The sequence below is a fragment of the Apodemus sylvaticus genome, chromosome 10 (assembly GCF_947179515.1).
Source record: "Apodemus sylvaticus chromosome 10, mApoSyl1.1, whole genome shotgun sequence".
NCBI lineage: Eukaryota > Metazoa > Chordata > Mammalia > Rodentia > Muridae > Apodemus > Apodemus sylvaticus.
In genome coordinates this window covers 22,492,745-22,508,740 of record NC_067481.1, presented here as the reverse complement: position 1 = coordinate 22,508,740, position 15,996 = coordinate 22,492,745, and the positions used below count along the sequence as shown (strand labels likewise).

General features: G+C 46.2%; 1 protein-coding gene across 2 annotated transcripts in view; it reads right to left on the bottom strand.

Annotated features, from left to right (window-relative positions):
- Positions 1-3,279: 3,279 nt before the first annotated feature.
- The window catches only part of Acly (ATP citrate lyase), a 52,096-nt gene continuing 39,379 nt past the window's right edge, over positions 3,280-15,996 (bottom strand). For both annotated transcript variants that reach the window (XM_052194098.1, XM_052194099.1), the window contains 9 exons: positions 13,232-13,359; positions 12,396-12,489; positions 10,572-10,726; positions 8,631-8,781; positions 8,311-8,454; positions 6,196-6,309; positions 5,307-5,389; positions 4,972-5,048; positions 3,280-4,273 (listed from right to left, as the gene is read on the bottom strand). In XM_052194098.1, coding sequence (XP_052050058.1) covers positions 4,179-4,273; positions 4,972-5,048; positions 5,307-5,389; positions 6,196-6,309; positions 8,311-8,454; positions 8,631-8,781; positions 10,572-10,726; positions 12,396-12,489; positions 13,232-13,359 — 1,041 coding nt within the window. In that variant the 3' untranslated portion in view covers positions 3,280-4,178. The remainder of the gene's footprint in view (positions 4,274-4,971; positions 5,049-5,306; positions 5,390-6,195; positions 6,310-8,310; positions 8,455-8,630; positions 8,782-10,571; positions 10,727-12,395; positions 12,490-13,231; positions 13,360-15,996) is intronic.

The window sequence follows — 15,996 nt, the reverse complement described above, 5'->3', positions numbered from 1 at the left end:
CCGTCACACGTACACACAGGTTTTTTGTTTGTTTGCTTGTTTGTTTGTTTGTTTTTGAACGTGCTCTGTAGACCACGATAGCCTGGAACCCACCGAGATCCACCTTGCCTCTAACCTGTGCTAATCCCAGCACTTGGGAGACAGAGGCGGTGGCCTGATTTCCCTGAGTTTGAGGACCTGGTCTCAGAAAGTGAGTTCCAGTACAGCCAGGAATACAGAGAAGCCCTGTCTCGAAACACAAAATGATTGACTTTGGAGAGAAAGTACTTTTTATTTTTATTCTTATCAAAGTGTCTGTGCACACGTCCTACAGAAGACAGATGTTGGATCCCCAGGAGCTGGAGTTAAATAAAGGCGGTTAAAAACCCACCCGATAAGGGTGTTGGGAGCCAACAGTCAAACTGGTCCTCTGAGAGAGCAGCTAGCACTCCTAAACTATCTCTCCAATTCAGGAGGAGGGCAGTATAAAGAAAATTAACGTTTTCTGTTAAAGGTGATAATATAGCCGGCCAGTAGTAGCACACGCCTTTAATCCCAGCACTTGGGAGGCAGAGGCAGGCAGATTTCTGAGTTCAAGACAATCTTGGTCTGCAGAGTGAGTTCCAGGACAGCCAGGGCTACACAGAGAAACCCTGCTTAAAAAAAAAAAAAAAACAAAACAAAAAACAAAAAAAAAAAACAATTAATAATATAAACTATTCGTTTATTTTTGCAAGTGTCTCTCTCACGTAGCCCAGGGTGGCCACAAACTTGCTGTGTAATTAAGGATGACCTTGACCTCGATCCTTCTCCAGGGTTTTGGGATTACTAAATGTTCCTGAGCACTGCAATTTAATATGAGCCATGTAAGAAACCATGGCAGTTTAATCACCCCAGCACCAATAAATAGACCTAAAAAATTACATTTAGGGCTGGAGAAATGTCTCAGCGGTTAAGAGCACTGACTGCTCTTCCAAAGATCCTGAATCCAATTTCCAGCAACCACATGGTGGCTCAAAACCATCTGTAATGGGATCTGACGCCCTCTTCTGGTGCATCCAAAGACAGCCTCAGTTTATTATATAAATTAAATAAATCCTTAAAAATATATTATTAAAAATTACATTTATTAATTTTATGGTGGGTTTTTTTGCCGGGGGGGGGGGAATTTTGAGACAGGGTTTCTCTGTATAGCTCTGGCTGTCCTAGAACTCACTCTGTATACCAGGCTGGCCTAGAACTCAGAAATCTGCCTGCCTCTGCCTCCCAAATACTAGGATTTAAGGCGTGCACTACCACTGCCCCACGATGGTGGGGTATTTATGTGGAGTACAGAGGACAATTTAATAGACACAGTTCTCTCTGTTAGAGGATGGAACTCAAACTTGAGTCATTAATTAGGCTTGACTGGTGATAGGTGCAATTAGCCATCTTTTTTGCCCACAGAACAGAATATTTATTTATTTATTTTGAGGCAGGGTTTCAGCCAAGTGGGGGTAACTGTCCTGGAACTCACTCTGTAGATCAGACTGGCCTTGAACTCAGAGAGTTCACTTTACTCTGCCTCCCAAGTGCTACCCAGGCTGAGAAAATTATTTTCAAAAAGGAGTGAAGATTTTGAGTCTTAGGCTGGTCCAGTCTTAGCACACACCTGTCACTCCAGCAGTTGGGACTCTAAGGCAGAATCATTTGTGGAAGGCCAACCTGAGCTAGGCTGTCTCAAATGAAGACTGAGTCTCAGCTAAGTGGTGAAGGTGAGGAGTTACTTATATCCGATTTCCTAAAGATGGATATTGCCTACCTTGAAAGAACACAGAATTAAATGAGGTACTGCTGAATCAAATGTTTGCTGCATAATTACCATTTCATATAGACTAAAGTAGATAAAACCAGCTCTTGGGAGGATCTTTGAATTTCAGGACAGACTAGTCAACATAGTGATTTTTGGGACAGCTAGGGCTACACGGAGAAACCCTGTATCAAAAAACAAAACAAATAAAAGCCACTTTGAAATTTTAAGCAAGATAGTGAAGTGGCAGAATTTAACTCTTTTTTACATCATTTACTATAGGCGTGTAGTGTAGTTATTGCACGTGCCTCGCACACCTACTGTTAGAGAACTTTCCCTTTCACATCATATTTACACCATCAGGCTTAGCAGCAAATGTCTTTTCCTGGTGAGCCATCTCACCAGCCCTCAATTTGACTGTCACTGATGGAGGATGGATTGTACCAGGACAAAAGAGGAAATAAAAGCACTGGTTAAGTAGAGCAGATATAGATCAGAGCAGAGTTCAAGGGTAAATGACCTAAACTTGGAACCCAGCAAGGCAGAAAGTGACTCTCCAGCATTTGGCTTGAGTAATAGCTAGAGCTATGGGTACCATTCATTAAGGGGGAAAGTCTCGTGTTAGACACGGCTCTAGAAAGACCAACCTGGCCAAACACTTCCACAGGAGGTTTATTGTAGGAGAGCAGGACAAAGGTAGCAGCAAAGGAGAAAGGGGGTGAGGGAGAGAGATCAGAGGGATCTTCCTTTTATTTGGATAGTGATGTAGCCACAGGTAAAGGTGTGTGTGTGTGTGGGGGGGGGGTAAGCCAAGTAGATTCTGGGAATATGGTGGTGGTTGCCTTGGCAATAGGTGTGCAGGTTCTGTTGCTTAGGTGTGATGTCACTGGGTTTGAAGTCAATCCTGATACCAACAGTAAGTGCAGAATAGAAGTGGATTTTCCATAAGCTAGTGTTTTAATAGCTTTTTCTTTTCTTTTGGAAGTTTTTTTAAAAAATTATGTGTAGGTGTCTAAAAATAGGTGTGCACATGAGGTGTCCTTGGAGGCCACAGGTGTAGGAACCCCATGCAGCTGGAGTACACTGTGGTTCTGAGAACTAAACTCAGGAATCCAGAGGAGCAGCAAATGCTCTTGACCATCAAGCCGTCTCTCCAGATCAGCCTTTTCTATATTTGAAGACTAATTTACTATGTCCTAAAACCTAGAAGGTTCCACATACATTAGGCTGGCCTTGAACTCTAATCTACCTGCCCCTGCCTTCCAAGTGCTGGAATTAAAGGTACCACCAAGCTTAAACTTTAGGGGTTTTATAAACTTTGAGGGGCAGGGGGCAATACTGGTGTTTTCATTATCTTTCTTTTCAAGAGGCAAAGGCAATTTTTTAAAATGCTAAAGCCAAGAGCTGGGCACAGTAGTGCATGGCTTTAATCCCAGCAGAGGCCTGCCTGGTCTACTAGTTCCAGGTCAGCTTTATCTCAAAAGCAGAGGACACAGAGCAGCACCACGCCATTGTTACTATCTAGTTTATTTAAACCAAACATGATAATACAGAGAAGAGACTGAGGTGGCAGCTGCCCAGAATCTTTGTGGGTTACAGATGCAGAACAGCTATGAGTCTTTGGACCCACACTTCAGTAACAGACAAGTCAGCTGCATAAACACAGAGGACACAAGACACAAGACATTTCACAGCTTTTTGCTTTGCGTTTCCATTTTAAACACTTGTATGTTACAACCTTACATTTAAGTTACTACTCCACATGTGTGACAATGGCTAAGGATACAATGGTCCCAACCCTCCTCCCCTTGACATAAGTAGACACTGATCTGTAACACAGAACATTTCAATGGGATACTAAAGAAACCCTTAACACATACATAGAAAAAAAAAAGATCCTTAAAAATCAGATTAATAGAGCGTTCTTCATGTTGTGTGAAGCTGAATGGGAAGTGCGCTGGCAGACCGCGGTCCGACAGACAGTCAGACAGACAGTATCCTGAAGTCTTAAAAGGTGCATTCCCTTCCTCTAGAGGAAAAATGCATTTTTTAACTAATTAAAAAAAAGAAAGCAACATCAGAAGGCCCTAGAAGAACACTATTCTGACAGTGGTTGCTTAGACTCTTCCATACAATAGATACAGCAGGTAGCAGAGCAAAGGTCACAAGTTTGGCTTGGTTTTAAATTTCTATGCTTATATATATATATATATATATATATAAAAAATACTAAGCTTCTTCGTGTGGACTGAATGGGCCTGGGAGTGTTGGCCTTCCATGCCTGCACATCAACGGCTATTTCCGTTCCAGGCCCAGCCTACAATGGACTCTGCTTCCAGCTGTCTGTCCGCTATACTGTTGAGGAGGGAGTTTTTGTCTTCCTTTTACTACAGTAGGGTTCCTGGCTCAGTTACATGCTCATGTGTTCCGGAAGAACATAGGAAATATCATCCCATGGGTGACGATACAGCCCTTGCTTCAGCCTCTTCTGGTCAAGATAGTGTCCTAAAATGGAGTCAATGTATCTGTTATTAGTTTCAAAAGCATGGTGAAGGGCAGAAAATGGGAGGGAACTCTTCCTGACATACAAACTGTAGACACAGGGTTAAGGATGTAGCTCTGAGGTGGGGTGTTTACTCAGCAGGCAAGAGGCCCTCCCGGGAGTTAACCATCAACATTGGGCATGGGAGGGTACAGTGGGAGGCAGAAAACAAAACCATAAAACAATAGTGGGGGCAGATAACAAAACCATAAAACAATACACACATGCTCTCTCTCTCTCTCTCTCTCTCTCTCTCTCTCTCTCTCTCTCTCTCTCACACACACACACACACACACACACACACACACACACACACACACACTCACTTATGCACAAAACATATACCAACACAGGTCAGGAATTCCAGATTCACTTCATAGGTAGACCAATCAGACTTGGTAAAAAGGGAACTGTTAGATTAAATCTACTTCTCTTAGCTAGTAATGGAAACTACTCCCAGTATTAAAAGGAAAATAGATAAAGCTAAGAAGACAAGTTAAATAAGGACTAAGAATGATGACGTGGACCTCCATGTGCCACCCACCCAAACAAGAATTAAAAACAAAAGACTGAAGGTGAAGACTCTGCCCTCTGTTGTAGGGGCTCACACACACAGGACAAGGAGTGCAGCCAGAAACCCTTAAGACAACAGGCAGCTCACCAATGAAGCCCATACTCCTTCCTAGCACAAAGATGCCATTGAGGGCTCCGATGTCAACATATTCATCAGCTTCCTCCCTGAAACACACAAACAACCGGCTCTTTTAAAATGAATCACATGACCATCTTCTTAAAAGAGACAGCACTACTTCCTCCCAGAGAGCAGTTCTGTAGTTCCAAGGTGGAAAGGTGGGTGGGGTGTTGTGGGTGGCAGGACCGGAAGCAACTTTTCGTCTTCTCCTTATACCTCAATACCCTTGCTAAGTCCCATCACAGATGAGAGGAAACAGAAAAAAAAAAATCAGCTAGTGCTGGAGTGGAGGCCATGACACTCACCGGGTGAAGGAACCACAGTTCCTGAGCATGTCCACAAACGCGACGCCGATGAAGCCGTCCACATTCAGGATAAGATTCGGCTTCTGAGAAGTCAAAAAGAAAAAAAAAAGTTTTTATCATTTCTCATTTTTTTCCTGATGTCTTTACCATTAGTTACTATTACTATGGTGGTTTAGAGGCATAATATAATTTGTATAGTCTGTAAAGATTATCTTTATTTCTAAGGCTGATTTCTCTGCCACCCAGTCTGGTTGCAATCCAGACATGGCACTGTGATGCTTATTCTAAGTCTCTCCTGCCTCAGTGTTGTGTAAGCTTTGCTCCCCGTTTAAACATTTATAAAATCATCACTAACAGATAAATAACTTAATTGGACAGAGAAGCTCCTGGGAGTTCAGTGAGTCTCATATCAGGGTTCGTCTGTGACAACTTTCCAGAGAGGATTCAATAAGGGGAGACCCATAATGCCTGTGGGAAGTGCCTTCTCACAAGCTCGGATGCCAAGTAGAGCGGAAGGAGAAAGCTCGCTGGGATGGAGTCTGCCACTCTGTCCTGCCAGCCCTTGCCTGCCACGCCAGCCTGGAACCGCTAGAAGACAACACAAGAATCCTCCCCGTGACCTGCCAGGTGTTTGTCATAGTAACGGGAAGCTGCTAACATTGTGACTATGAACTCTGACCCCATTTAAAAATATTCTCTGGGCAGGGTGTGGGAGACAGACAGCACTGTCTACTACATTGTGGCTTCACAGCCAGCCTATACTACAGGAGGCCAGTCTTGGAACAAAACAACCCCCCCCCTAACGAAGAATCCATCCCAAAATGGGACAGAGGGAGGGGTGGGGTAGGGTGGGTGTGGGGGAGGTGGACACAAATCCCTCCCTTCTTACCTTTGAGGTGGTAATCTTCTCCACTTCCAGTGCATAATCAAGCAGCGGGGTGGCAGGGAAGTGCTGTTTGACAAAGTCTTTCAGGATCTGTACTCGCATGTCTGGGTTGTTTATCTAAAGAAGAACCAGATACAGAAACACCCACTCAGACACAGCAGCCAAGGGATATGCTTGTGCAACAAGTGGACAGACCTGTATCCCGGAGCCACCATGGGGACCCAGCCCACGCATACAATTCCTCATAGCACTCCCGAGGGTAACACTGAGAGCTGGAAGGATTTTTCAGGACCCCCTTTGTCTCATTTGGGCCTCAAGACAACCTCTATGTAGTCTCTTTTATTATAAGAAAGGAATTGAGCCTCCCCCACCCCCAAATGGTTAGGAAGTGGTGTTAGGCAGAAGGGGCTGGATTCAGCCATTCTCTACCCTGTTTAATGATCTGCCCACAAGCCAGGCTGCCGACTAGTTCTGTCATCCAGTCAAGCTACAAAAAAGTTCTGCATGTGCTGGGACTAGGGCAGCAATGAGTGTACACCCAAATATCTTAGGAAAAAAATCCAGAACTGTGACAGATGAAGTTAGTCATCTGTTTAGAGACTCCCCTGACCTGGTAGTTGTTTTTTGTTTTGTTTTTTTGTCAATATGATAGGGTTATCTGGGAAGAGACACCTCCAATGAGAAAACACCTCTATTAGAATGGTCTGTAGGCCACTCTGTGGGAAATGTTCTTGATTAATGACTGATGTGGAAGGCCCAGCCCGCTGGAGGTGGTGCCACCTGGCGGTCTTGATTTCTCTGAGAGCTGGCTGCTGAGCCACAGCCAGTCAGTCCACAGTCCAGTGTTCTTCTGTGGCCTCTCCTTCAGCTCCTGCCTTGAGTCCCCGCCCTAACCTACCTCTTGACTCTGACCTAACAGCTGCGAGATGAAATAAACCATCTTTCCCCAAGTTGCTCTGGATCAGGGTATTCTCATCAGCAACTGAAACGAAACCCTAACTAACCTGGATGAGACGGTGCACACTTTTAATTCCTCTACCTCCCAGGAGGTAGAGACAGGAGGACCTCTGTGGGTTTGAGGCCAGCCTAGTCTACATAGGGAGTCCCAGGACAGCCAAGGTGCAGAAAGACCATCTCAAAAAACAAACAGAAGAGGAAGAGGAGAAACTGTACCTAAGATAGAGACGCCGTGGCTGACAGTGGGTGAGTGACATGACTCAGACATACCCCAAATCCTACCACTGGTGATCTAAAGGGCATGCTCTCAGGGCGTTCACATGACTGTCATCCTGCACAGGGCCACACTAACTGTTTAAAATACTGTTTTTCCTTATGGGTCTATCTCAATTGGGCTTACCTTAAGATTCCTACTTCTCTGCACCAGTATGTCAAGTTTAACTGTCTTTCCTTAACCAACGCAATGAGTAATGGATCGAGGGTTAAGGTACCTGCCACCACACCTGAGAACCTGAGTTCTAGCCACATGGAGGAAGGAAAGAACAGACTCCAACAGGTTGGCCTTTGACCATCTGCAGTCCCCCACACCCCCATACCAGTGCTGCTTAGCTAGAATGACAGAACAGCTACAGCTAGCCACCATAGTCACAGCATCGCTGCTGCAGGTCAGAGATCTGTGTAACAGGAAGTGCAGTCTGGTAGAAGGTAACTGACACATCTCCCTGATCCTTCTCCAAGTTTGTTTGGAAAACTGAAGCTCGGAAAACCCTTAGGGCTATCAATCTAGAGCACAACTGGGAAAGAGTCGCCTTGCCTTTGGCATCTGTCTGTATATCCAGAGCTCTGCATACTGGGAGCTAAGAGTGTATTTCTTTCTCTGTTTGAAAGTCTGTGTTTTGTCTGCCCATATGTGTGTGCACCACCTGTTTGCTGGTGCCCAGAATCCAGAAGAGGGTGTTGGGTGCCTTCGAACTAGTTACTGTAAGTACAATTACAGTAAGCTGCCATGTGTGTACTGGGAACTAAATGCACATCCTCTTTAAGAGTAGCAAGCACTCTCAACTGCGATGCCATGGCTGCAGGCCAAGCGGGTCTAATTCAGTCAGCAGTCTCTTATCCCCACACATCCCGTAGATGCCTCAGAACGGGAGCAGCAGTTACCGATTTCACTCGATGGCCGATACCCATGATCAGCTTCCCTTCCTTCTTCATCTTGTTCACAAACTCCATGGGAATAATGCCGCTGTCAAAGGCTTTACTGAACATCTTTGCTGCTGCATCCAAGGCACCCCCAAACCGGTCTCCCTGTAGGAGAAGCAAACCCAGACTGCTGAGGGTGATGGTTTTCCCTGCCCTGCAAACCACCCCAGGATACCCTGAGCAGCATCTGGCCTGGGGTTTTTACCCTGGGCTCCTAGAAGTCTACTGCATTTAGGCAGCATGATGCCAAAGCTGCTACCTCCCAGGAAGGCCAGACTTACAATGGTGAGCAGCCCTGAGGTGAGGCTGGAGACCAGGTCCTTCCCAGCCCGAGCACAGATGATGGTGTTATGGGCCCCAGAGACGGCTGGCCCATGATCAGCTGTGACCATCAGACACATCTCAATGAACTGGCAGGAATACTTCGGCAACCTAAAGGAAGGCACACAGAGTTGGAACAAAGTCCAGGAGCTACAATGACAAGGACACACTTCCCTCTACAGCCTGATACTAGTACCAATTCCAAGTCAAACCCTCCTTGATTCCTGGGCAAGGCTGTAGTTATTAAACACCACAGAGCATGACAGTAACCACTGAACCATCTTTCCAGCCCATAAATGGTTTCTGAATGTGCAACGATCAAAAGTTAACTCAAAATCAAACTGTACTGAATCTGCAGTGCTCGCCCATGTCACACCATGTGACTTCATTACAGCCTTAGTTCTGACAACGTAATACGCACACTGTGATGCACACATGCTGTCCTACTGTGAAACACCAGCAAATGCTGCCTCAAACACTTGGCTCTGTTTTGAGGCTATGAAACATTATGAACTGCAGTTTTCACTATACATACAAAAATTCCTCTTAAGAGGCATATATATGGGGCTGGAGAGATGGCACAGTAGTTAAGGGCATTGGCTCTTCTTCCAGAGGATCCCAGTTCAATTCCCAGCACCCACATGGCAACTTACAACTGAAACTTCAGTTCCAGGGAATCTGACACCCTCACACAGACAACAGTCAGTCATACAGGCAAAATACCAAATACGTAAAAGAGTAAACAAGTAAATAAATAAATAAAAGATTCTTAAAAAACAAAAAAGCTGGGCTGGAGAGATAGCTCAGCGGTTAAGAGCACTGACTGCTCTTCCAAAGGCCCTGAGTTCAATTCCCAGCAACCACATGATGGCTCACAACCATCCGTAATGAGATCTGACGCCCTTTTCTGGTGTGTCTGAAGACAGCTACAGTGTACCTAGATATAATAAATAAATCTTTAAAAAAACAAAAACAAAAACTGTCTCTGGAAAAAAAAAAAAAAAACAAAACCCAAAGTTTATGAATTTTGGTCAGCTGAGCCGTGGCAGTGGCTCATGCCTTTATCCCAGCGCATGGAAAGCAGAGGGAGATTAATCTTGGGGTTTGAGGCTAACCTGGTCTACATAGTGAGGCCCTGCCTCAAAAAATGATGGAAAAAAAAGTGGATGAAAGGGGTCGCCAGTCACACAAGTTAAAGATGCTTTGGTGGCCCGCCTGAGTTTCTTTCTCTCACAGGATTGGTCTGTAACTGCAGCCACATCTCCACGTGCCTGCTACCGGAAAGGAGATGTGGCCCCGCCCCACACATCTGCAGCGTTCCGTCTCCTCGATAATAATCAAGGGCAGTGTCTGGAGCCTGGGGGATGGAGGGTGGGGGAAGCACACAGAGAAACCTATGTACTACACTGTTTATCCAGGAAAGGTCACAGCATCTCTACAGACAGAGTACAGAAGCCAAGGCTTTCTCATGGAGATTCATCAGTGCTGTGTGACCACACGCCTGTGGCCTTGTGCGGCTGTCAGTCTCAGGGAAGACTAACCCTGGGAGTGAGTAAGGGAAAACACAAACGTCTACAGCTCAGCCTGATGAGAGAACTGCCAAGGGGAATGACCTCGTCTGGGGCTGCACGGAAGCTCCATCAGCTCCACTGGTTAAGTTCACACCTGTCCAGATGCCCTGCTGACCCGGAGGTCACCATACTGTCCATTTCTCTAAAAGTTCCTAAGACATCTCCTGAGGCTGTTCCTTTTCATTCTCTTGCTTTACAGTGACCTGTCGGCCCGTGGCCACGTGACGCTAACACTCCTCAGTCTCAGTCTGCCCACCCCACCTCCTGTGTCAAGGGAAGGCCGTGGGCTCTGAGCCCAATGCCCTATCACCCGTGCCCATCTTGCCTCACCTTCTCTGGAACCAGAGGAGGCCGAGGACACCACCGATGCCCATCTCTTCCTTGAAGACCTCGGTGATGGGCATGCCCGCATAAATGAGCTCCTGCCCTCGCTCGTCACAGATGCTGGTCATGAAGGAGGCAGGTTTTCGGATCAAACCCAGTTCCTGAGAAGACACGGGGACAGAGGGTTATGGTGGCCAACAGAGGGGTCCCCCCCCCCAAGACTATGTGTGCTGGGTCACTCTGAAGGACAAGCAGTAAATACCCAGAAAAACTGTCCAAGAGTGGAGGCTAGCAAGGCATAGAGGTGCACACCTTCAGCCCTAGCACTGGGAGGCAGAGGCAGGCGATCTCTGAGTCCCGGGACAGCCAGGGCCTGTGTAGCCAAACCAACCAACAACAATAACAACAACAAAAGAAAAAAAAGGAAAAGAAAAAAGAAGAAGAGGAGGCCAGGACAGTAGAGCACATCTTTCATGTCAGCTCTCTGGAGGTGGAGGCTGGTGGGTCACTGGCTCCACACACCAAGTTTGAGGACCACCAAGACTGTCAGCAAGCCTGCCCACAGTGTGCCTTTAACTCAATGGGTCTGATTCCATTAATGTGTGTACATGGACAACTTAGTTCATTCCTTTTACCTGCTGTGTGGCACCTCATCATAATTATCTTCTGATAATCTCCCACGATAATCTTTAACTCAACAAAAATTTTAAATATATTCCTTTGCATGTTCTAGGAAAGCATTTCTTAGAAGTATTTTCCTTCCTTCCTTCCTTCCTTCCTTCCTTCCTTCCTTCCTTCCTTCCTTCCTTCCTTCCTTCCTTCCTTCCTTCCAAAGATTTATATATTTATTTCATGTATTTGAGTACGATGTAGCTATTTCAGACACACCAGAAGAAGGCATCAGATCCCAAGACAGATGGTTGTGAGCCACCATGTGGTTGTGGGATTTGAACTCTGGATCTCTGGAAGAGCAGTCAGTGTTCGTAACCACTGAGCCATCTCTCCAGCCCTACAAGTAGCTTTCTAAGTCTTGCAGTGTGGATCTCTGAGAGATCTGAGAGTTCAAGGCCAGCCAGGGCTACAGAGTGAGTTCCAGGACAGCCAGGGCTACACAGAGACTCCCTGTCTTGAAAAACCAAAAAAAAAAAAAAAAAAAAAAAGAAGAAGAATGGAGGAAAGAGGAGGGAAAGGAAAGAGGAAAAAGAGGAGGAGGAGGAGGGAGGAGGGAAGCAGGAAGAGCAGAAGAGGAATAAGCAGCAGCACGACTATGAACTTCTGATTCCTGCCTCTACCTCCCTACTGCTGTCAGCCCCTAAAGCTGGCTCCTTCCAACATCAAATAAAACACATGTGGGCTGTGTTGCCAATTCTGTCACCAGACCTAGAAATAAAATCAGGGACAGTTCTGGCATACAGTACACGGGACCCAAGGGTTAATCAGAGAGGTTTCTGATCCCCTTGGAAAAGCTCTCAGCAGTTGGAAGGAGTCTGGTATCTAGGAGGTCAAACCACCTTAAAATTCACCAATCCAGCCACCTTTAATCCTGGCACTTGGGAGGCAGAGACAGGAGGATCTCAGAGTTTGAGGCTGTCCAGGCCTAGTAAGTTCTAGGATGGCAGGGCCGCTTAGTAGGATCCCTGCCTGGAAAAAACACCAACTCAGAGCTAAGCATGCAGCATAAGCCTCTAATCCCAGCACTCGGGAAGCAGAGGCAGACGATCTCTGCGTTTCATACATAGCAAGTTTTACGACTGTAGAGAGCATGTTTTCAAGACAAACGAACAAAACCCCCAAATCTGCCATGGCCCTCCCGCTACCCATGGCACTTACTCTGGCCCAGGAGTAGTCCATGGGCACTGTTGGAGGTGGCACTTCCTGGGCAGGTACAATGGCTCCTTTGGCCACAAGATCTTCATACACAGACCTGGGAGTCAGGGAGAGACAGGAGATGCTATGGTTTCTATAGATTTTTTTTTCTAGGCTTTCTCCCAAACACTGTAGGCGTCTTCAGCTGTCAGTGCCCCACTCCTACCAGCTGGATCCCAAGAACGAAATGAAAACAAACTATGGCCCAGAATGTCCTCGCCTCCACCCGGTAGCTCCCCTGCACTGGGTGAGGCTTCACAGGAAGCTGAATCAGGGAACCACCGGAAGAGACGAGAACAGCTGAGGCACACTCAGGAGGCACAAACAGAAAAAGGCAATGTCAACTCTGTCAACCACAGGTGATACGTGATATTCCACATGACACTTTCTGTTTGTTTGTTTTTTGAGACAGAGTTTCTCTGTGTAGTCCTGGCTGTCCTGGAACTCACACAGATCCACCTGTCTCTGTTTCCTGTCTCTGTGCTGGGATTAAAGGTGTGTGCTACCACTGGATGGCTAAGGTGACACTTTCTAAATGCATCCAAGCCCATGTCTCTTTAATGACCACCAATACCAGCCAAGTCAGTGGCCTCAGAAACCAAATGAGGTTTAACACCAGCCTCACTGTCCTTGACCTGATGCTTTTACAACTAAAATAAAACAAACACAAGGAAAAAGATGGTTTTCCCTATTAGAGCAAATGAAAAACTAAGCGTATTCAGAGGCCCCGTGTTAGGGGGGCTGCTGTCCTCAGGAGGGATCAGGAAAGGTGGGAGGACCACATCCTGCCCACTCCTTACTGAATGATTTCTCCAAGCTCATCGAAGCTTCGGGGCACAAATACTCCTGCTTCCTTCAAGGCCTGGTTCTTGGCTACTGCAGTCTCAGAAGCCTGGTTGGCACAAGCTCCAGCATGGCCAAACTGGACCTGGAAGACAAAGAACAGCAGCTTTACTAGGCTTGTCAGTACTCCAGGGAAGAGGAAGATCCCGGGGAACATCAGCACTGATCCCAGGCTGGCCGGCGCCAAAGGCTGCACACGTACCGGTTCCTTCGTTTAAACCTCTCGTATGCTAACAACAGGTAGGATAGGCAACTCCCATATCACAGGGGTGGCACCTGAGGCAGGGGAGGTTAGCTTCAAGGTGATACCCACAGTGTACAGTAAGGCGAGGATACAAAGCTGTCAATCCAATTTCAAGACCATCCTCTTTATGGGAGCCACATTTGCTATCTCTGTGGCCAGTGTAAGAGGGGTCGGAAGGAGGGTTAGCTCTCAGCAACAAGCAAAGGGTAAAGTTAGCTATGCCTTGAAGCTCAAGAGAGTTCATATGACAGCAAAAATCTCAAGGTGTTCAAAAAGTCAGCCTTTTTGTCACTAGGCTTACATCTCTAGAGCAACAAGTGCCGACTACTTCTTTCTAATCACAGGTTGGAACAAGGTGTATATCCAAAGAAACAGGAAAAGGGGGAAGAGAAAACCCATCAAATAGTTTACCAGGGGCTGGTGAGACGGCTCAGTGGCTAAAAGTGCCTGCCACCATGCCTGACAACTGTAGAAAGGATTCCTACAAGTTGTCCTCTGACCTCCATATGTGTAACACACACACACACACACTAAAATAAAACATTTTTTTAAAACAAGAGTTAGGGCCGGGCAGTGGTGGCACACACCTGTAATCCCAGCACTCTGGGAAGCAGAGGCAGGTGGATTTCTGAGTTCGAGGCCAGTCTGGTCTACAGAATGAGTTCCAGGACAGCCAGGGCTACACAGAGAAACCCTGTCTCGAAATACCAAATCAAAAAAACGGAAAAAAAAAAAAAACCAAACAAACAAACAAAAAAACCCAAAACAAAACAAAAAAAGAGTTAGGTGGGAGTCAAGCAGTTAGGGAAATAAATGAATCTACCTCTGACCTAGGATGGGGCCCAGCAAGCAATGGTACTAGCATCTCATCTGAGGGAGAGTGCTTCCCACCACAAAGACCTTTCTAAGAGCTCCACCCACACGATGCTCTGTCTGCTGCCTGCTAGTGTTTCTTCAAGGACTAAGTGACTGCCCACAACCGCAAGGCAGTATGTGGAAGCATTTGAACCTGGGCGATTTTGGTCCCAGCATGTGTTCTTGCAGATTTAAATGAACAACATGCTTTGCAGAAAGCTTAATAATGGCTTCGCTGTACTCAGAAACTTGCTCTGCGAAGTTCAGCAGATACTTCATAGGGGATTTCTTCTCCTAAGCTGCTGCTCAGGTTGACCTCTGAATTCCTGGGCTCAAGCAATTCTCCTGCCTCAGCAACATGTGTAGGTCATCACACCTGACTAAACCAATCTTTAAATTCTGGGATTTCTCAAAACTAAAACTCAGGTTTCTAAAGGGGAAAAAGAATAGATAGCATTGGGGCTGGAGAGATGGCTCAGTGGTTAAGAGCACCTACTGCTCTTCTGAAGGTCCTGAGTTCAAATCCTACAACCACATGGTGGCTCACAATCACCTGTAATGAGCTCTGATGCCCTCTTCTGGTGTGTCTGAAGACAGCTACAGTGTACTTAGATATAATAAAATAAATAAATCTTAAAAAACAATTTCCCTGACTTAAAGCAGCCCCGTCATCTCTGATGGGCTGGTGATTGCCTTGAGGGCCTGTGTTTTGAGAAGCACACGTGTAAAAGTGCCACTTCATAAGGTGTATCTTTAATTCTTCACTTCTTTTTTAAAGATTTATTTTTATATCTAAGTACACTGTAGCTATCTTCAGACAGCACCAGAAGAGGGCATCAGAGCTCATTACAGGTGGTTGTGAGCCACCATGTGGTTGCTGGGATTTGAACTCAGGACCTTCAGAAGAGCAGCCAGTGCTCTTAACCGCTGAGCTATCTCTCCAGCCCAATTCTCCACTTTTTAAAAGATTGTTTTTAAATGTATTTCACTACTTAACCTGTATGTGTATACGTGCACAGTGTGTAAGCAGTGGCCACAAGAGGGCAGCATGTCCCCTGAAGCTGGAGCAACAGAGAGCTTGTGGTGTGCAGTCCTGCTAGTGTGGGAATTGAACCTGGGCCCTCTGGAAGAACAGCCCCACTTTCCAGCCCTCAACTATCCCTTCAGTAGCCTCCTCCAGTGTGCCAATTAATGGGCATCCCTCACTCTGCTCTCTCTGAAAAGTGAGAGACTGACCTGCTCAAGGATTCCTGATACCCAGACAGTTACTGCACTAGCTGATAATCCTCGCAGTGTCATACAAGAATCTTAAAAGTTACTTTTAAGCCGGGTAGTGATATACACCTTTAATCTCAGCACTTAGAGGCAGGTAGATCTATGAGTTAAAGGCTAGCCTGGTCTACTGAGTGAGTTCCTGGACAGTTAGCACTATACAGAGAAACTGACTTGAAAACAACAACAACAAAAGTAAAAATAGCCGGGCAGTGGTGGCATATGACTTTAATCCCAGCAATTCGGAGGCAGAGGCCAGCAGATTTCTGAGTTCGAGACCAGCCTGGTCTATAAAGTGAGTTCCAGGATAACCAGGGCTACACGGAGAAACTCTGCCTCAAAACAAATAAA